Raw genomic sequence first — 22,376 nt, 5'->3', positions numbered from 1 at the left:
GTAACTGGGGCGTGTTAGAACCACGACCAGAGATCCCTCGGTCGGTATAGTAACTGGGGCGTGCTAGAACCACGCCCCGGAGGTCCCTCGGTCGGTACAGTAACTGGGGCGTGTTAGAACCACGACCAGAGATCCCTCGGTCGGTATAGTAAATGGGGCGTGTTAGAACCACGACCAGAAGTCCCTCACCAATTAGTCCTCTCCTTCCTCAATATCCCCCGACAATACGAGGTGCCGTTCTACATCCGACTACTGCCCTCTACTACGACTCCCCTCCCCCCACCCCTACCACTTCCCACGCTTCTTCCCCCAATCCTACTAGCACCCCAGGCTTGGACCAGCCTAGGGTGAGGGAAAAAAAGGGGGGTGGAAAACTAATTTCATTCAAGAATGAATTCCAATAATGAAAAATACTAAATGTATTTTTTCCATCATGAATAATGATGAAAATAAACTTTTTCAAATCCCTCAGAAATTAAAAACTTATCAAGGTATTGTATGCAATAATATAGTTATAAATTTTATCACTGATTATTAAAAGAAATTTAGAAATAATTATCATAATTAGAGGAAATTAAGTTAAATTTCAACTTCATTTTACCTGTGCTGTGATGAGGAGTTGATAGTGGATGAAGAGAGTGAAGATATTTTCACCACACTTAAACACTTCATTACTACTCTCTGTTATTGTTCATTGCATATTTTTGAACAGATCAGGAAGCAACTATTTTGAATTTTTTTGCAAATGGGAGCTTCAGGAACATACTTTTTATAACCCATTCATATTTCACTATTACTCCATCTTTTACATATAATATCTATTGGAGTTCCAAACTATTTTCCCCGTTGTTTTGACTTTTATCACTTCTTAGGACTCGGGGATACATATCTGCTATGGAAATATATACAAATATATAATTTTAAGGGACCACTGAGCAAGAACTATAATGGGGCCAAGATACTTGGTTTGAGTTACGACTGGAGAAAGCGTCCGCAAGTGCTCCCCAACTCGTGTAAGTTCTTGCAATTTTGTCGAATACCGAGACGACATTTTCTCGGCAAAGAGCTAAAAATTTGGATGAATAAACTAAAATTGATACATTGTCTGCTCTCATCCATGAAATTGAATCCCTAAAAAATGGACATTTGCAATGCAAAACCGATTTAGCAAACGGGGTGTGGTACAGCGTCCCTCGCTAGAAGAAGAATTGAAGTGCTTTGCAATCACTTAAACCCTAACTGCATTGCTTCAATGCATTTTGATTATATATTCTCTGCAGTTGTTACTTATATTTTTTTTCCCAATTTATAACTTGAAAAAATCACTGAGGTTCAAAGAACTAAGTAACCTGTTGACTACTATTCGGATCAGGCAAAACGGCAGAAAAGTATAGACGTCGACGTTGTCCCATGGACGTTGAAAGGCATCCTTTAGTGATGCTGTCTGATCGGCAGTTTCCTGTAGAGTCTTGTCGCAAGAATGTTTTTACTGTTTATGCCAAAAAATTCTTCACCGCTTGAGAATGAAGGGACCGCTCTGCACTGACCGTTCATTCGTTCAGATTTTCGGCATTTACAGCTGAGCGAGGGCTCTTGACAAGATGCCGTAGCCCCCAAACACCTGCACTGACCAGTTGGGTCTATAACTGTTGGGAGACAAAGGGTCTTTACTTGGTTTTAACAATGCTACTACTATGGCTCTTCTCCATATCTTTGGTTTGCCCCAAGTGACTGAGCTTGTCAGTGATTACATACTTCCTACCTGGAATGAATCTTGTAGACAGTTCCACTACATTGCTAAGTGTTCATGTGTGAGCCTGCTCGGCTAACTTGCAAAGGTGCTAGGTGCTGTGAAATGGTACCTCCTTGTATGTTGATATATGCCACTACCGTAGTGTTGTCACTCATCGAAGCTAGCGAGTTGCCTATAAGATCTATTAGCGCCTCAGTGGCGTGGTCGATATGGTGTTTGCGTCCCACCTCGATGGTCGCATTATTCGATTCTCGGCCATTCCATTGAGGAGTGAGAGATGTGTATTTCTGGTGATGGAAGTTCACTCTTGACGTGGTTCGGAAGTCACGTAAAGCCGTTGGTCCCGTTGCTGAATAACCACTGGTCCCATGCAACGTAAAAACACCATACAAACTATAAGAAATATTGGAATGATTGCAGTGCCAGGAGTGCTGCCTTCAGTCCCTGTAGGTTGATGTGCAGGCTCCTCTCTTCTTCAAACATCCTGCGGCAATCTGATTTCTCAGGTGTGCTCCCCAGCCTTCCTTTGATGCATCCGTAAACAGAAGCACTTCCGGGTGAGTTTATTCTAAAGCTAAAAGCTAAGTAATAGCCTTTCACTGCAAAGACTGAGTGGAGCTTCCTCAGCAAAGGAAGATGAGGGGAACCATTCTACTATATCACTAGCAGAAAAAGCATATTTTTACGGTACTTAGAGAAGGAGCATCAGCAAATCCGGATGCCACCCAGGTAACCTGAAACTGAAATTGTCCATAGACTGTTAATGATTGAAGACATTAAGGCTTTCAAGAGAAAACTGACTTTCTTACTTCATGAGTCTTATAATAGTGACGATTTAACAGTAAATGAACAATACGTGATCTGAAACGTTAAATGTTCTGAACAATACAGGTAAAATGACAGAGGAGGTCCTGTAGAGAGTGGGGTTCCACTGCTGTATAGGACCGGAAAAGCAGCCGTCAAAGTAGAAAATAAAGTAATCGGTAAATCAGGTAACTGGTGTGTTGCAAGGTGACCTTAATACTGCTGATGTCCCTGGAATGGGAAAGCAGCTTACTGGAAGATGTTAAAGAACTGGAAAGCAGTATATTGGAAGGTTTAGATTAACTAGGAGGCAAACGAGTTCTTTGACAGCGATATCCAAAGTATAAGAAGCCTTTCCAAAAGTGAAGAGTCACTGATCCAACTCTGTCCCCTTGGTGAATGAGCATGTCTGGTAATACATTTCTCTTATTGGAACTGATCTTGCCATATACCTCTATCACACTGAAGGCTGCCCAGATTGCGTACCTGTTTTCCGAATCGCAAAGGAGCTGTGAAACAGTATGCTTGTACAAGTAAGTGTAGTTCTTCTGCAACAATACTTGGTGACTTATTAAACCCCGACTTCCAATAAGTTGAAAAGCAGGTGTTTTACTCCTGTGAACCATTTCCCTGAGGTGTTCATGTTCCTTGGATTCACCATGAATGGCAGCATCCCTAGAGGTGGGGTTAGAGTAGAACTCCCCCGGAGGGGATATCGTAAACCAAACTCCAAGCCCGGCCATCCAGTGTTTCCTATTCTACTGAAACAAGACTGAAGGGAAATTGCTGGCTGCTTAGCAGCAATGCTTCCAACAATACAAAAGCAATCGTTGGTGTAGGAGCCCACGTAAATAGAGTTCTCTCAAGATGAGGGAAGTTGTAATCGTCCAGTCTGAAGTTTTTGGTCTTGCGAGAGAGGTTGTGCTGCTTCTCTCCGTTTGCTGAAACAAATAGTATCAGCATGATCCTCTTTTTCTGCAAGGATATGCAGTTGGTTACCTACTGAACATGATTCTCAGATTGTGGCAAAATATCAACTGTCTTGGTCCTGGAGGAAGACAGGACAACTTGATTGCCCAGAAATCCCCGAGAGGTGAATCTTGATCTTGTAGGTACCAAAAGGGTGAGCGTGAATCCTTGATGCGATAGACACTGAAGCTTTGAATTGAAAATCAGACCCTAGAGGGCGAGGAGATAATTCTGTTAGCCGAAGGATCCATATATAGGCTTATGTTTCCTTCAGGTTCACTAAGTTCAAGAAGCCTTCTTCCTGATGGAAGATCGTGCAGTACTTGCAGCCTTCCTTTCAAATGGGAAGATCACTAAAGTTGACAGTAAAGACCTGGAGAACTGTCTGGAAAAACTTCAATCGCGTTCCTCCTCATGGTAAGGTGACTATAGTGCCAAAGAGGTCTATGACCGTAGATTGGGTGTCTCCGGAGAACTAATTAAGTCACTATCGCATTCGTTCCACCTCAGAGAAAAATATATAATGTATACTGAGATGTAGCAAGGCTCTCTCTTTCTCTCTCTCTCTCTCTCTGTTAACATGCAGGCACTTTCCCGTAGATTAGGTGTCTTTGGAGAAGAACTAATCAGGTCACTATCACATTCATTCCACCTCAGGTCGAACAGGAAGCTGTTCGGCTGATCCTGGAAAAGGCCGAGAACAATGTGCTTTGTGATCAAGTCTTACATCAGATTGCTATTGTCAGCATTGTAATTGCCCCATTGATGAACAGCGGTGTTGGAGTTATAGAAACGTTTCGGGAACGTCCCGAGACAGGAGAGGGATTATGGCAGCTGCCTACATCCTGACTCATAGTGCTTGGTCTTGTACATAACCTAACCCTGGGCTGAGCTTTGGTACAGTGGTACTCCTCCCACAAAACTGCGCACAGGGATCGGTCAATGTCTCGTGAGACTTGGCTCTCTTGGTTGTCCTGTGCCTCGGTGACTTCTTCCTCCAGTTCAGGCAGGACTTTTCCTTCTTGGGAGATGGAGAAGTCAACCGTCCAAGACGGCGAAAAACTGGCAGTCCCCTTTATTCCTAACGGTAGTGCGCGATATCGGTCAGAGGTGGTAGTAGTAGTAGATACTCTCCCGGTGTGTACCGTCCCTCCCGTGTATACACAGGAAGAGATTGGCCACGGGTGTTCTTGTCACTTGGCTCAGTGAAGTATATACGTTCCCAATACGTACCATCTCACCCATGTGTGCAAGGGGAGAGATCTGTCAGGTTAGGGGCATTCTTGTCAATCAACTGGGTGAGAGGAGAAGACTGATCCCATAGTGACTTGTCACACCAAGGCTGCTCGAACAGCGACAGAGTAGTTAAGTGTTTTGGTTAATCTGGAATATGCAACGTGTACCTTTAGCGCATGGAAATCGTGTCCGTGGTGATCGTGCTCGTAAGCTCGTGCACCTGTATGATTGTAAACATTGATAATTGATCTTGTGAACCATAGTGAGCATGGATGATTTGTCCATGTGGTTGATCATACTTGTGGACGATTGTGTGCATGGATGATCATGTTCGTGAAGCTCACGCGGATGGAGCTTATGCTTATGCGTGACAGGTAATACAGTCAGAGAAGGTACACAGAAACCTTGTGTGTACATATGAAAAGTTTTACTGTCAGAAACTGTATACATGGAGATATTATTTGTTTGTATCAAACAGTACGGTCAGTGACCTTACGTCCTGAATCGTGTACGTGTCGATTGCTTGCACATGTATGCATGAAAGACAGTATGTAGAGCTTGTGCATATAGGGGTCTGGAACACGGAGACCATGCGCATGAAATTCTATTGTACGTAGAATCCTGATGCGTGTACACGTCGAGTTGTTGCACACGTGTGAGCCAGTACAGTAAAAGACCGTACGTAAAGACTGGGTGCTTGGAGGTCAGGAATAAATAGATCATGCATGCGGAAATTTTTTGACCTTGGAAGCTTAATGCATGTATGGATCAAGTCCTTACAAGCGTATGCGCGAGGAGCAGTACGGTAAAAGACCATACGTAAACCTGTGCGCGTGGAAGGTAGTACGTTCCAAAACACTGCACGTGGAAGGGAGTGCGTTCCAAAACTCTGCACGTGGAAGGTAGTGCGTTCCAAAACACTGCACGTGGAAGGTAGTGCGTTCCAAAACACTGCACGTGGAAGGTAGTGCGTTCCAAAACACTGCACGTGGAAGGTAGTGCGTTCCAAAACACTGCACGTGGAAGGTAGTACAGTACGTTCCAAAACACTGCACGTGGAAGGTAGTACAGTACGTTCCAAAACACTGCACGTGGAAGGTAGTACATTCCAAAACACTGCACGTGAAAGGTAGTAAGTTCCAAAACACTGCACGTGGAAGGTAGTACGTTCCAAAACACTGCACGTGGAAGGTAGTACGTTCCAAAACACTGCACGTGGAAGGTAGTACGTTCCAAAACACTGCACGTGGAAGGTAGTACAGTACGTTCCAAAACACTGCACGTGGAAGGTAGTACGTTCCAAAACACTGCGCGTGGAAGGTAGTACAGTACGTTCCAAAACACTGCGCGTGGAAGGTAGTACAGTACGTTCCAAAACACTGCGCGTGGAAGGTAGTACAGTACGTTCCAAAACACTGCGCGTGGAAGGTAGTACGTTCCAAAACACTGCGCGTGGAAGGTAGTGCGTTCCAAAACACTGCACGTGGAAGGTAGTACGTTCCAAAACACTGCGCGTGGAAGGTAGTACGTTCCAAAACACTGCACGTGGAAGGTAGTACGTTCCAAAACACTGCACGTGGAAGGTAGTACGTTCCAAAACACTGCGCGTGGAAGGTAGTACGTTCCAAAACACTGCGCGTGGAAGGTAGTACGTTCCAAAACACTGCGCGTGGAAGGTAGTACAGTACGTTCCAAAACACTGCGCGTGGAAGGTAGTACGTTCCAAAACACTGCACGTGGAAGGTAGTACGTTCCAAAACACTGCGCGTGGAAGGTAGTGCGTTCCAAAACACTGCGCGTGGAAGGTAGTGCGTTCCAAAACACTGCACGTGGAAGGTAGTACGTTCCAAAACACTGCACGTGGAAGGTAGTACGTTCCAAAACACTGCACGTGGAAGGTAGTACGTTCCAAAACACTGCACCTGGAAGGTAGTATAGTACGTTCCAAAACACTGCGCGTGGAAGGTAGTGCGTTCCAAAACACTGCACGTGGAAGGTAGTACGTTCCAAAACACTGCGCGTGGAAGGTAGTGCGTTCCAAAACACTGCACGTGGAAGGTAGTACGTTCCAAAACACTGCGCGTGGAAGGTAGTACGTTCCAAAACACTGCGCGTGGAAGGTAGTGCGTTCCAAAACACTGCACGTGGAAGGTAGTACGTTCCAAAACACTGCACGTGGAAGGTAGTACGTTCCAAAACACTGCACGTGGAAGGTAGTACAGTACGTTCCAAAACACTGCGCGTGGAAGGTAGTACGTTCCAAAACACTGCGCGTGGAAGGTAGTGCGTTCCAAAACACTGCACGTGGAAGGTAGTACGTTCCAAAACACTGCACGTGGAAGGTAGTACGTTCCAAAACACTGCACGTGGAAGGTAGTACAGTACGTTCCAAAACACTGCGCGTGGAAGGTAGTACAGTACGTTCCAAAACACTGCACGTGGAAGGTAGTACAGTACGTTCCAAAACACTGCACGTGGAAGGTAGTACATTCCAAAACACTGCACGTGAAAGGTAGTAAGTTCCAAAACACTGCACGTGGAAGGTAGTACGTTCCAAAACACTGCACGTGGAAGGTAGTACGTTCCAAAACACTGCACGTGGAAGGTAGTACGTTCCAAAACACTGCACGTGGAAGGTAGTACAGTACGTTCCAAAACACTGCACGTGGAAGGTAGTACGTTCCAAAACACTGCACGTGGAAGGTAGTACAGTACGTTCCAAAACACTGCGCGTGGAAGGTAGTACAGTACGTTCCAAAACACTGCGCGTGGAAGGTAGTACAGTACGTTCCAAAACACTGCGCGTGGAAGGTAGTGCGTTCCAAAACACTGCACGTGGAAGGTAGTGCGTTCCAAAACACTGCGCGTGGAAGGTAGTGCGTTCCAAAACACTGCACGTGGAAGGTAGTACGTTCCAAAACACTGCACGTGGAAGGTAGTACATTCCAAAACACTGCACGTGGAAGGTAGTACAGTACGTTCCAAAACACTGCATGGGAAGGTAGTACAGTACGTTCCAAAACACTGCGCGTGGAAGGTAGTGCGTTCCAAAACACTGCGCGTGGAAGGTAGTGCGTTCCAAAACACTGCGCGTGGAAGGTAGTGCGTTCCAAAACACTGCGCGTGGAAGGTAGTGCGTTCCAAAACACTGCGCGTGGAAGGTAGTGCGTTCCAAAACACTGCGCGTGGAAGGTAGTGCGTTCCAAAACACTGCACGTGGAAGGTAGTACGTTCCAAAACACTGCACGTGGAAGGTAGTACGTTCCAAAACACTGCACGTGGAAGGTAGTACGTTCCAAAACACTGCACGTGGAAGGTAGTACAGTACGTTCCAAAACACTGCACGTGGAAGGTAGTACGTTCCAAAACACTGCACGTGGAAGGTAGTACAGTACGTTCCAAAACACTGCACGTGGAAGGTAGTACAGTACGTTCCAAAACACTGCACGTGGAAGGTAGTACAGTACGTTCCAAAACACTGCACGTGGAAGGTAGTACGTTCCAAAACACTGCACGTGGAAGGTAGTACGTTCCAAAACACTGCACGTGGAAGGTAGTACGTTCCAAAACACTGCACGTGGAAGGTAGTGCGTTCCAAAACACTGCACGTGGAAGGTAGTACGTTCCAAAACACTGCACGTGGAAGGTAGTACGTTCCAAAACACTGCACGTGGAAGGTAGTGCGTTCCAAAACACTGCACGTGGAAGGTAGTACAGTACGTTCCAAAACACTGCACGTGAAAGGTAGTGCGTTCCAAAACACTGCACGTGGAAGGTAGTACGTTCCAAAACACTGCACGTGGAAGGTAGTACGTTCCAAAACACTGCACGTGGAAGGTAGTACAGTACGTTCCAAAACACTGCACGTGGAAGGTAGTACAGTACGTTCCAAAACACTGCACGTGGAAGGTAGTACGTTCCAAAACACTGCACGTGGAAGGTAGTACAGTACGTTCCAAAACACTGCACGTGGAAGGTAGTGCGTTCCAAAACACTGCACATGGAAGGTATTGCGTTCCAAAACACTGCACGTGGAAGGTAGTACGTTCCAAAACACTGCACGTGGAAGGTAGTGCGTTCCAAAACACTGCACGTGGAAGGTAGTACAGTACGTTCCAAAACACTGCACGTGGAAGGTAGTACAGTACGTTCCAAAACACTGCACGTGGAAGGTAGTGCGTTCCAAAACACTGCACGTGGAAGGTAGTACGTTCCAAAACACTGCACGTGGAAGGTAGTACGTTCCAAAACACTGCACGTGGAAGGTAGTGCGTTCCAAAACACTGCACGTGGAAGGTAGTACAGTACGTTCCAAAACACTGCACGTGGAAGGTAGTACAGTACGTTCCAAAACACTGCACGTGGAAGGTAGTGCGTTCCAAAACACTGCACGTGGAAGGTAGTACGTTCCAAAACACTGCACCTGGAAGGTAGTATAGTACGTTCCAAAACACTGCACGTGGAAGGTAGTGCGTTCCAAAACACTGCACGTGGAAGGTAGTACGTTCCAAAACACTGCACGTGGAAGGTAGTACGTTCCAAAACACTGCACGTGGAAGGTAGTACAGTACGTTCCAAAACACTGCACGTGAAAGGTAGTGCGTTCCAAAACACTGCACGTGGAAGGTAGTACAGTACGTTCCAAAACACTGCACGTGGAAGGTAGTACGTTCCAAAACACTGCACGTGGAAGGTAGTACAGTACGTTCCAAAACACTGCACGTGGAAGGTAGTGCGTTCCAAAACACTGCACATGGAAGGTATTGCGTTCCAAAACACTGCACGTGGAAGGTAGTACGTTCCAAAACACTGCACGTGGAAGGTAGTGCGTTCCAAAACACTGCACGTGGAAGGTAGTACGTTCCAAAACACTGCACGTGGAAGGTAGTACAGTACGTTCCAAAACACTGCACGTGGAAGGTAGTGCGTTCCAAAACACTGCGCGTGGAAGGTAGTGCGTTCCAAAACACTGCGCGGGGAAGGTAGTACAGTACGTTCCAAAACACTGCGCGGGGAAGGTAGTGCGTTCCAAAACACTGCGCGGGGAAGGTAGTGCGTTCCAAAACACTGCGCGGGGAAGGTAGTGCATTCCAAAACACTGCGCGTGGAAGGTAGTACGTTCCAAAACACTGCGCGGGGAAGGTAGTGCGTTCCAAAGCACTGCGCGTGGAAGGTAGTGCGTTCCAAAGCACTGCGCGGGGAAGGTAGTGCGTTCCAAAACACTGCACGTGGAGTGCATACGTGTGGACTTCCGATATACGGGGGCTCCCTGTATGTGTGGATTCTCCCTCTGCAAAGAGAGTGATAGTCCAGTAGGGGTAAGAGAAACAGTAGAGGTTTTACATATGTAATGACGTCTTCTACTCTTTCTTCAGAAGTTGGCAAGAAGACTTAGCGAAGATGAGGCTAGAGAGAAGGGGGGGGGGGTACTCTTCAGAAGTTGGCACGAAGACTTAGCGAAGATAAGGCTAGAGAGAAGGGGGGTACTCTTCAGAAGTTGGCAAGAAGACTTAGTGAAGAAAAGGCTAGAGAGAAGGGGGGTACTCTTCAGAAGTTGGCAAGAAGACTTAGCGAAGATGAGGCTAGAGAGAAGGGGGGTACTCTTCAGAAGTTGGCAAGAAGACTTAGCGAGGATAAGGCTAGAGAGAAGGGGGGTACTCTTCAGAAGTTGGCAAGAAGACTTAGCGAAGAAAAGGCTAGAGAGAAGTGGGTGATCTCGAAGTTCATCTCCTCTGGAGTTGTGCAGGCCGATGATGATGACGCTCTCATAGAGAAGAGGTCACAACAGCATTTTTATTATTATAATTACTTGCTAAGCTACAACCCTAGTTGGAAAAGCAGAATGCTATAAGTCCAATGGCTCCAACAAGGAAAATAACCAAGTGAGGAAAGGAAATAAGTTAACTAAAAGAGAAGTAATTAACAATTAAAATAAAATAGATTTAAGAAGAGTAACAACATTAAACTAAATCTTTCATATAGAATTATAACTTTACAAAAACAAGAAGAAAAATAAGACAGAATACTTTGCCCGAGTGTACCCTCAAGCAAGAGTACTCTACCCGAAGACAGTGAAAGACCATGGTACAGAGGCTATAGCACTACCCAAGGCTAGAGAACAATGGTTTGATTTTAGAGTGTCCTTCTCCTAGAAGAGCTGCTTACCATAGCTTAAGAGCCTCTTCTACCCTTAACACCCTTACCAAGAGGAAAGTAGCCACTAAACAATTACAGTGCAGTAGTTAACCCCTTGAGCGAGGAAGAATTGCTCGGTAATCTCGGAGTTGCTAGGTGTATGAGGACAGAGGAGAATATGTAAAGAATAGGCCAGACTATTCGGTTCATGTATAGGCAAAAGGAAATTGAGTCGTAAACAGAGAGAAGGATCCAATGTAATACTGTCTAGCCAGTCAAGGGACTCGATAACTCTCTAGCGGTAGTATCTCAACGGTTGGCTGGTGCCCTGGTCAACCTAGTACAATGAGAGGTGATATGTTTTTAGTCCTACCGAGATCAAAAACCACTGAAGAAGATGGGCGATGCCCCCACCTCCCGAGAAAATATTAGTAGCCTATTTGAAATGTCGCTACCTGGCAATTTGCTAGACAGGAGTTTAAGACTTGCTCAAGATCAATAGTTTTTTGTAGTGTCTGGAACCTCACCTTCCTTCTGTGCTAAAGACAGGGGTGTTTTGGGGCAAGCATATAGTTCTACGTGCTCAGTCATCAGCAGCCATTGCCTGGCCCTCCCCTGGTCCTAGCTTGGGTGGAAAATGGGCTTGATAACTGATCATATGTATATATGGTCAGTCTCTATGGCATTGTCACTGTCCAATGTCTCGACCATTCATGTGCGACCTTTAAACCATAAATTTTATACTTCTTCAGCCAGGTCACCAAGTGCGGGTTCTGAATCAAACCTCCAACCTCTGGGGTCGGACGGATGTTTAAAGGTTACTCGTGAATAGCAGAGGAAAGGGACAGTGACAGAACCCTAGCAAGACTATACTCTAGAGTCTGACCATATACAAGCCCCCCTTTCCTCCCAAGATAGGACCAGGGAGGACCAGACAATAGCTGATGACTCCTCGGCAGGTAGACGAATATGCTCCCCCGAAACCCAATCCTTTGCTCACAAGGACGGTGAGGCTGCAGACACTACAATTAACTATCAAGTTTGAGCGGGTCTCCAACCCCCGTCCAATAGATCTCCAGGCAGAGATATTTATAATTAGCTACCACAACCCAAAATGTTATTGATTTATAACAAAATTATATTCACATGGAATCCCTGTGCCCTGTAGGACCTAGGAAGATCCGTTTGTCGTATACATTCTTTGGTATTTACAGTATCACATATATACATATATATATATATATATATATATATATATATATATATATATATAAATATATATATATATATATATATATATATATATATATATATATATATATATATATATATATATATATACTGTATATATATATATATATATATATATATATATATATATATATATATATATATATATCCTCCTACAACTATTTATGCCTCGGATAGATTATGCCAGTCTTCCTTATCTTGAACTTATAAATCGACATATCTCCACTCACCATCTACTTCACGTTTCACATTCCTCAGCCATACAGGCCTGGGTCTTCCAACTCTTCTAAGTGCCCTTACAAAAGAAAAATCAGCTCACACACTTACATAAGTTTAAATTTATAAATTAACCATTAAACCTATCATTTTCCTTGCGTAGACGGTACCAGCTTGAATTTATAATCAAGCTAGTAAACCAGTATTTTCTCCTGGCAAATGCTAAATACAATAGTTACCCCAATTATTTATGAAATACCCGTTTTCATTTAATTGTAAATTCCCGTTTTCTCTCATATTTTACATTCGTTAATGCATAATGTTTTAGAATGAATTATTTATTAACATATTTATTCATATTTTAAAAGCCCAAATTATTATTTAATTTAAATAGTTACTTGAGATGTTTTGAGACCTTTTTATATATACAAATAGGCCTATTTATATTTAGGTTACACACTTGAATAGAAATAGAAATGTGTAGTTTTATATATATATATATATATATATATATATATATATATATATATATATATATATATATATATATATATATATATATATATATGTATGTATGTATATATATACACACACAGTATATATCCCTCTCTGAGTCGGGATACCTTAACGTGTTGAAAGGGTTTGTATATCACCATGATCAGCAAAGCTGTCTTAATCAAGGCCACCCATACAAGGTTAGTTTTCTATGAGCGATTAGACAAAAATCTCCCACCATCACCAATGCCTACTGGCCGATGTAGTGATGAAAAGTGGCCAAACTCCAGACATGAATTGACATGTCTGAGGCCTTTGTCCTGCAGTGGACTATTAATGGTTGTATTTATTGTTGATTGATGTTTATATAGTATATATATATATATATATATATATATATATATATATATATATATATATATATATCACCATTAGTCTGTTGCCATTAACTGGGGGTTGGCTCAAGAGAAAGAGATATCACTTTCCTCTCCTGCGTAATGATCTGTCTGCCACGTATCGCATACGTCCGTCAGATAAAGACGATAAACAGGGATAGTATACATGTCTCGGAACTACTGTAGTTCACTAGCTTGAGCGTACAGTCAGGCACACTATTCTATCTTATTTATCTTCCTCTGTTTTGTTCAGTTTTTATAGTTTATACATAAAAGATATTTAATGTTATTACTGTTCTTGAAATATCGTATTCTAATTGTACATTACTTCTCTTGTAGTTTATTTATTTCCTTTCCTCATTGGGCTATTTTCCCCGTTGGAGTGGTCATACAGCATCTTTCATCTCCAACTAGGGTTGTAGCTTAGCTAGTAATAATCATAGTCACTCTCCAATACACTTATCCAATCGCAAAATCTTTCGATTTCTCTCTGCAACTTACCGTCTTCTGCGGACTCGGCACCACACTCCGCGACCGGAATAGTATTGCCTCTAAATCATTCTTCTCTTCACTTTATATCAGAAAACACAAAAGGATAATAACAGCCCATTGAGAATTGTTTGTCTCTTTAATAACCAATGTTTGCAAAGAGAAAAAAAATATATATGTAGATTTTTCGTGTTTCAACAAAGCATTCTATTGGTATCACTTCACGAAACAATTGGTTTAGGGCTTGTGCGAGCCAGCGACTCTTTGCTTGTTTAAATACATCGTACTTTGATGTACGCGGGGAAAAATTTACATTTGACATCAAAATGCATATTGAAACTCAAGATCACCACCTCTTACCAAATAAACTGGCTTACGCTTTACTGAGAACTTGTGAAACTTATTGGAACCCTATGAACATTTGAACTTTTGCTTAGGCCTAGTGGTTAAGTAACGGTTGGGTTTTTAGGTTGTCCAGGTTTAGAGGTCAAGTTCCGGTAGGGTTTTTTTAGGTTATCCGTAGGTAAGGGAGAGTCTCAGCTATCGCGAAATTGGCGAGCGAACCTGGCTTGGGGTATTAGAGGAAGTCGCATTCACTAAGATAACCCTTTGACGTAATTTACTTCTGGCAATTACCAGTTTGATCTCATTCTTTTATCATTTACATATGTGAAAACATTACAAAACATGTAATTTTATATATCACTGGTTAAGATATTCATTCATCTATACGATAAAAACTGTTAAGTCCTAGTTTTGTTGCTAAGATGAGTCGAGTAAAATGTCCGAATAAACAGGTCTGGGGTTTGAGAGCTAAATCATTTGGTGAAGGGTTGGCACTCAAAGGCTTAAGTTTGTTTGTATTGTTCCTAATTCCTAGTTCTTGACTTGAGGGCAAACAATCTGGCATATGCTTCACAGAGAAAAAAGTATTTTACTCTGGTATATAAGTCCGGTTCGGAACTGCAATAAGAAAAAATTAATTTCTCTAGGACCGAAGAGGAACCGAGTTTAGAGAGGCCTTGTCTGCTTTGCGGCGCCCTCGACTGAACTTCTGACTCCGCCCTCGGTCGTCATGCTGCTGTCATCCAATCATCATCCAGTCTTCCTTCGTGTTTTGATATGATCTGACTCTTTCAGAAGTTTATCCTACTTACGGGCTGCCTTCGTGCAAGAGCCCGTGGTCCCCTTCGTTTTAAGGGGGCCAATCTAAAACAACAACAACAACAACTGACTCTTTCACAAGCTTATCCTACTTACGGGCTGCCTTCGTGCAAGAGCCCGTGGTCCCCTTCGTTGTAAGGGGGCCAATCTAAAACAACAACAACAACAACATTCACTCTGGTATACCTGGTCGGTTAAAATTGGTTTGGTAAGGTGTAATATTAGCAAGGACAATCGGAACCAAATTAAATGACATATACGAACAGGAACTTCATTCCATATATTGTCTGCCTTGACATTAATATAATGTCAAGTACAAAACTTAAAAGAATTGATAAAATGCAATCTTTCTTAGACCTGAAATAAAAGAAATGGCATACACATGTGAAAGACTTGAATAGCCATCTTGTACATTTAAACTTCAGTGCAGCATGTACGTACACTCACGTCACGTGTCGGCGAAAATAACTTTTCTTGACTCGGGAAACCAACTCGGGTGAATCCTCTGTATCCTCCTAAGAGCGTATCTTAACAATCCATTGAAGAAGTAAACTACGCCGGGTATCATGAAAACAAAATGAAAAACAAAGTACATCAGCCAGTACTGGACAATGTGCCTCAGACTCATATTCCTGACGAAAAGCGGCACGGATAAACCCAGGGTGTCGGCGAGGAATCGCAGCATCGCCGGGTACGACAACCCCGGCACCATCATGTTGATTCCATCCATGAGGGAGGAGGACATGTGCTCTTGATTCCAACCGGATCTCGAGAGGTTTGGAATGATGACTAGCCTTTCTATCTCTGCGCACAGAGCCTTCGTCTCTGCTGCCGTTCCTTTACAGAAGTTGTACTTGTCTTCAATGCCCAAGAGCCAGCCAATTCCCCTCCAGAAATGAACGAAGCCCTCTAGGTCGCGTTCGGTCGCTCCCCACGCCCCCATGGATCTTGGGTGGGCCAACATGATGCCCAGGAAGCAGTACTGAGTCAGGACCATGTCCCACTGGCTGATATACAGTGGAGGATTGGCTGGAGACTCCAAACAGATGCCAGGTTCAGCCTGCATCTGTAAATCCTGACGTAGGGAGGGACTGAAAGGGCATTTAGGTTCGACATGACCTTTGCTCCTGACGTTTGTCCTCTGAACTTCGTTGTAGTTCTCTGAAGAGTTGAAAATACCCGCGGCATTATTGTGAATATTCCTGACGTGTAGGATATCTTTGTGGGCTCTGTCATTGGGGTCCCAAACATCGCCCGAAAACCACGTGATGATGTGCATTATTGTCGAGACGTAGCGACGTAGCGCTCGAGTTGGGGTATCCGATTTATCTGTGTAAATTAAAGGTTTTATTATTCTGTTCATGGAAAAGGCCATAAGAAGTGACAGAAGATCAGAGAAAAATATACAGAAAAGAAATTTTTGGTAGAAACTTCTGCCCCGATCAAAGAGCTCGCGGTCGAGCCATTCGGGTTGCACCGGTTGGTTGGAAGAGTCTCCCGGTTCATTCAAACCTTCCAAAAGTTCTTTTAATCTAGGCGAGAGTTTTTCGTAATTGAAATCACCCACGGAATTTTCCTTCAAATAATAATTATTGCAAATACTCTCTACACCTTTATCACCATAAGAAACATTAGCATTGCAATCGTTATTGTTATTACACACACTTTCCGACACACCGAATCTCTCGCTGGCATTGCGTGAGGTGAGTCTCAACCTCAAATAATCCTCTGCTGATATGGAAAGGCCATTTTCTTTTAAGTCCTCGGAGCCCCCAATTCCCATGTGGCGGAGCCTGACGGAAGTTGTGCTTCCGGACACTCCAACATCTGCGTGGTTGAGCCTCGCTATTACCGGGCACTCGCGTGTACCGACCTCGTATGAGTCACTTGCCGATGAGCAGACCATCTTCATTGTTCCTGCAAATAAAGGAGCTTATATTATTGTCAAGTTTTTTTTATATATTAGTTAAGTTAATGATACACAATTAGAATGGAATAATCAATGAACATAGTATAAAATCATATCAACATATCTTAGATAAATCATCCTTATTTCATTATTATTATTATTATTATTATTACTAGCCAAGCTACAACCCTAGTTGGAAAAGCAAGATGCTATAAGCCCAAGGGCTCCAATAGGGAAAAATAGCCCAGTGAGGAAGGGAAATAAGGAAATAAATAAATGATGAGAATAAATTAACAAATCATTCTAAAAACAGTAGCAACGTCAAAACAGATATGTCCTACATAAACTATTAACAACGTCAAAAACAGACATGTCATATATAAACTATAAAAAGACTCATGTCAGCCTGGTCAACATAAAAACAAGTTACAACCCTACTTGGAAAACAAGGATGCTAGGCCAGCGCACCAGGTACCCATTGAAATACTACTGCTTGAGAGTTATTGGGTCCTTTGACTGGCCAGAGAGTACTACATTGGATCCCTCTCTCTCTGGTTACAGTTCATTTTCTCTTTTCCTGCACATACACCGAATAGTCTATCCTATTCTTTACATATTCTCCTCTGTCCTCATACACCTGACAACACCAAGATTGCCAAACAATTCTACTTCACTTCAGGAGTTAAGGTCTCTACTGTGATTGTTCAGTGGCTACTTTCCTATTAGTAAGGGTAGAAGAGGCTCTTTAGCTATGGTAAGCAACTCTTCTAGGAGAAGGATACTCCAAAATTAAACCATTGTTCTCTGGTCTTGGGTAGTGCCATAGCTTCTGTACCATGGCCTTCCACTGTCTTGGATTAGAGTTCTCTTGCTTGGGGGTACACTCGGGCACGCTGTTCTGTCTTGTTTCTCTTCCTCTTGTTTTATTAAAGTTTTTATAGTTATTTTATTTTTACTATTATTATTATTATCATTATCATTATTATTATTACTTGCTAAGCTACAACCCTAGATGGAAAAGCAGGATGCTATAAGCCCAGGGGCCCCAACAGGGAAAATAGCCCAGTGAGGGATGGAAACAGGGAAAAATAAAATATATTTAGAACAGTAACAACATTAAAATAAATATTTCCTATATAAACTATACAAACTTTAACAAAACAGGAATCCCTTCTACCCTTACCAAGAGTAAAGTGGCCACTGAACGATGACAGTGCAGTAGTTAATACCTTGGGTGAAGAAAAATTATTTGGTAATCCCAGCTTTTTGAAGTGTATGAGGACAAAGGAAAATATGTAAAGAATAGGCAGACTATTCGGTGTATGTGTAGATAAAGGGAAAGAGCCGTAACCAGAGAGAAGGATCCAATGTAGTACAGTCTGGCCAGTCAAAGGACCCCATAACTCTCTAGTGGCAGTGTCTCAACGGACAGCTGGTGCCTTGGCCAACCCATGTGTATGAAAATGGAAATTGAGCCATTTAAGGGGGTTCGCGTCCCGCTCCAACTCGTTAGTCCCATTAGGGTTTGCAACCGTACCATCCTTGTGAGCTGGGGTTGGGAGAGCCTATAGGTCTATCTGCTGAGTCATCAGCAGCCACTGCCTGGCCCTCCCTGGTCCTAGCTTGGGGGGAGAGGAGGCTTGGGCGCTGATCATATAATAAATGGTCAGTCTCTAGGGCATCGTCCTGATTGATAGGGCAGTGTCACTGTCCCTTGCCTCTGCAATTCATGAGCGACCTTTAAAACTTAAAAAACCAGATTGGAATCCAATGTAGTACTCTCTGGCCAGTCAAAGGACCCAATAACTCACAACGGGTGATTAAAAAATAGCCACTGAAGCGTTTAAATTGGTTTCTTATCAGCTAAGGCTTTCAAAAGGCCACAGAATGAATGGTAGATTAATTATCTGCTCATATTAATGATCCCAAAACTTAGTGAATTCGCCTGGTTGATATTTAACGAGGTGTCCCCTTATAGCTACAAGTGTCCATGTCACATTTTCTGACGTCAATTGAATATATTCAAAAGGAATCTCACTCTAAAGGCAATTTGAATAGGGACGTGTCTCTCTCTCTCTCTCTCTCTCTCTCTCTCTCTCTCTCTCTCTCTCTCTCTCTCTCTCTCTCTCTCTCTCTCTGACACTTGCGAATAAAAGATCTGAGTGAACTCGACTTAACCTTTATAAAACTTTGTGGTTAAAGGTTTGTGCTTGGCTCCACTCTGACTAAACCTTTAAGTGTGTGTGTTTGTTCGTTATGTTTTTACACACGCATACATACATTCATACACACGCGCACACACACACACACACACATATATATATATATATATATATATATATATATATGTATATGTATATATATATATATATATATATGTATTAGAGAGAGAGAGAGAGAGAGAGAGAGAGAGAGAGAGAGAGAGAGAGAGAGAGAGAGAGAGAGAGAGAGAGAGAGAGACTAAAGCTTTGTCTGTATTTACTTATTTGATATATATATATATATATATATATATATATATATATATATATATATATCCCTTTTCCATGTCCCTATGATCAGCAAAACTATACTAGTTAGGGCCACCCATACTAGGTTGGTTTGCTGTAAGCTCTCAGACGAAACCATCCCACCATCAATCAACATTGGCCAGAGGAGTGGTAAAAGATAGCCAAACACCAGATATGAATAAGGACATGTCTGAGGCCTTTGTCCTGCAGTGGACTAGAAATGTCTTTAAGGTCATTTATAGTTTATATAGGAGATATTTATTATAATGTTACTCTTCACAAAATATTTAACTTTTCCTTGTTTCCTTTCCTCACTGGGCTATTTTCCCTGTTGGGGACCCTGGGATTATACCATCCTGCTTTTCCAATTAGGGTTGTAGCTTAGCAATTAATAATAATAATAATAATAATAATAATAATAATAATAATAATAATAATAATAATAATAATATGAAGACATAGAATATAGAGTGAAATTTGGCGTGTAATTCCCGTAGAGTTTGATATGGTATATTATTATTATTATTAGTAGTAGTAGTAGTAGTAGTAGTAGCAGCAGCTAAGCTGCAACCCTAACTGGAAAAGCAGGATACTACAAACCCAAGGGCTCCAACGGGGAAAAATATCCCAGCGAGGAAAGGAAATATGGAAATATACAAACAAGAGAATATACAAACAATTAAAATAAGATATTTTACGAATAATAACATTAAAATAATTCTTTTATATATATGAATTATAAAAAATTGAAGCTAAGATATATTCTCTTTTATAAGGAGCCAAAAAAATGAATAAGAGAGAAACAACAGATATAAATAAACAAATAAGAATAAGAGAGAAACAACAGATATAAATAAACAAATAAACAAACAAGAGAAATAATGAATAATTAAAATAAGATATTTTATGAATAATAACATTAAAATAATTCTTTTAATGATATATGAATTGTAAAAAAATGAAACTTAAGATATATTCTCGTTTATATCGAGCCAAAAAATGAATAGGAGAGAAACAACAGATATAAATAAACAGTAAAATGTGTACCCCAGTGAGCCACTGGCGTAGCAGAAAAGGCTTTTGAAAAGCTTCGTGCTCTTAATGTGTAGCCTGTTGTGTAGGTCAGGGGAAGATTGCAAAAACAGTGCCAACACTCTCTCTCTCTCTCTCTCTCTCTCTCTCTCTCTCTCTCTCCTCTCTCTCTCTCTCTCTCTCTCTCTCTCTCTCTCTCTCTCTCTCTCTCTGCACACTGGTGGAATGTTAAACTGTTTACCATTCCGAAAATAACTCGCAAATCTCTCTCTCTCTCTCTCTCTCTCTCTCTCTCTCTCTCTCTCTCTCTCTCAACAAAGAACATTGTTTAACTAATCTTTAGCATTGATAAAAGAAGACGAGAGAGAGAGAGAGAGAGAGAGAGAGAGAGAGAGAGAGAGAGAGAGAATGCAAGCTTTTTTCCCAATGTTTGCCAGTACCTGACCTAGCCCAACATACTAGGAGAGAGAGAGAGAGAGAGAGTACCAACTCATTATTATTATTATTATTATTATTATTATTATTATTACTTGCTAAGCTACAACCCTAGTTGGAAAAGCAGGATGCTAAAAGCCCAAGGGCTCCAACAGGGAAAAATAGCCCGGTGAGGAAAGTAAATAAGCAAACAGATAGAATGGTGTGCATGAGTGTACCCTCAAGCAAGAGAGCTCTAACCCAAGACAGTGGAAGACCATGGTACAGAGGCTATGGCACTACCAAAGAATAGAGAACAGTGGTTTGATTTAGGAGTGTCCTTCTCCTAGAAGAGCTGCTTACCATAGCTAAAGTGTCTCTTCTACACTTAGAGGAAAGAAACCACTTTTTTAACTTGTAAATGTGAGGTACTTAAGTGATACCTGCTAAATTAAAACTCTATAAGAATTTTCGGCCCCAAATTTTCAAAAAGATTTTCGGCCCCAAATTTTAATAAAAATTTTCGGCCAGAAAATTGACCGAAATTTTCGAAAAAATTTTCAAAAATTTTCGAAAAAAAATTTGGCCGAAATTTTCGATAAAATAATTATGATATAAATTTGCATTTTTAAAGAATAATTTATATAATATACACTATAATGGAATTTTATCTAAATAAATATTTCCCATACTAATTTAAGAATATAAAATATTATTCTATTAACTAAAATTAATTAAAAAAAAGGTGTTAAGTGAATATTATTAATGTGTCAAGTCCTTATAAATAAAATAATTGTATATAGGCCTCAAAATTGTTTTAGGCCTAAAATATAACACTCTGACATATCTCATTTTATAGTTTATTTATGGAAAAATCTATTTTAATGTTGTTATTTTTCTTAAAGTGTGTTATTTTCAGTGTTCATTACTTCTCTTTTATAGTTTATTTATTTCCTTGTTTCCTTTCCTCATTGGGCTCTTTTTTCATGCTGGGGCCCTTGGGTTTATAGCATCCATATAGCTTTTCCAGCTAGGGTTGTAGCTTAGCAAGTAATAATAATAATAATAATAATAATAATAATAATATCAATGATAATGATGATAATAATAATAATAATTATTATTATTATTAATATTACCTCTAAGAAATAATTAATTTGGCACACGAGAGAGAGAGAGAGAGAGAGAGAGAGAGAGAGAGAGAGAGCTAAGATTATGGAGAGAGAGAGAGAGAGAGAGAGCTAAGATTATGGGATTGGAGAGAGAGAGAGAGATAGCTAAGATTATGGAGAGAGAGAGAGAGAGAGAGAGTTAAGATTATGGGGATTGGGAGAGCCTATAGGTCTATCTTCTGAGTCATAAACAGCCATTGCCTGGTCCTACCAGCTCCTACGTTGAGAGCCTATAGATCTATCTGCTGAGCCATCTACGGCCATTGCCTGCGTCCCCCTGGGGCTAGCTTGGGTGGAGGTGTGTGTGTGTAATCAGACCCTTAAGGCATTATCACTGCATTTAAACCGAAACGAATTAACTAACCACTAGGTTGGTTTGCTGTGAGCGATCAGACAGAAGTTCTCCCACCATCACCAATTCGTAGACATTAA

General features: G+C 41.7%; 1 protein-coding gene across 2 annotated transcripts in view; it reads right to left on the bottom strand.

Annotated features, from left to right (window-relative positions):
* Positions 1–13,868: 13,868 nt before the first annotated feature.
* Positions 13,869–22,376, bottom strand: part of LOC137637113 (uncharacterized) — a 9,219-nt gene continuing 711 nt past the window's right edge. Inside the window, exons 2-3 of one of the 2 annotated variants that reach the window (XR_011043394.1) lie at positions 15,011–16,824; positions 13,869–14,907 (exon numbers count right to left, since the gene is read on the bottom strand). Coding sequence is in view for 1 of the 2 variants with exons in the window: in XM_068369403.1 (XP_068225504.1) it covers positions 15,356–16,819 (1,464 nt within the window). In the remaining variant the exon portion in view is untranslated. Of the gene's footprint in view, positions 16,825–22,376 lie in introns of both variants that reach the window. The other variant, XM_068369403.1, reaches the window with a different exon arrangement.

The sequence above is a fragment of the Palaemon carinicauda genome, unplaced genomic scaffold, assembly GCF_036898095.1.
Source record: "Palaemon carinicauda isolate YSFRI2023 unplaced genomic scaffold, ASM3689809v2 scaffold539, whole genome shotgun sequence".
NCBI classification, from domain to species: domain Eukaryota; kingdom Metazoa; phylum Arthropoda; class Malacostraca; order Decapoda; family Palaemonidae; genus Palaemon; species Palaemon carinicauda.
This window is presented reverse-complemented; position numbering and strand designations above follow the sequence as displayed.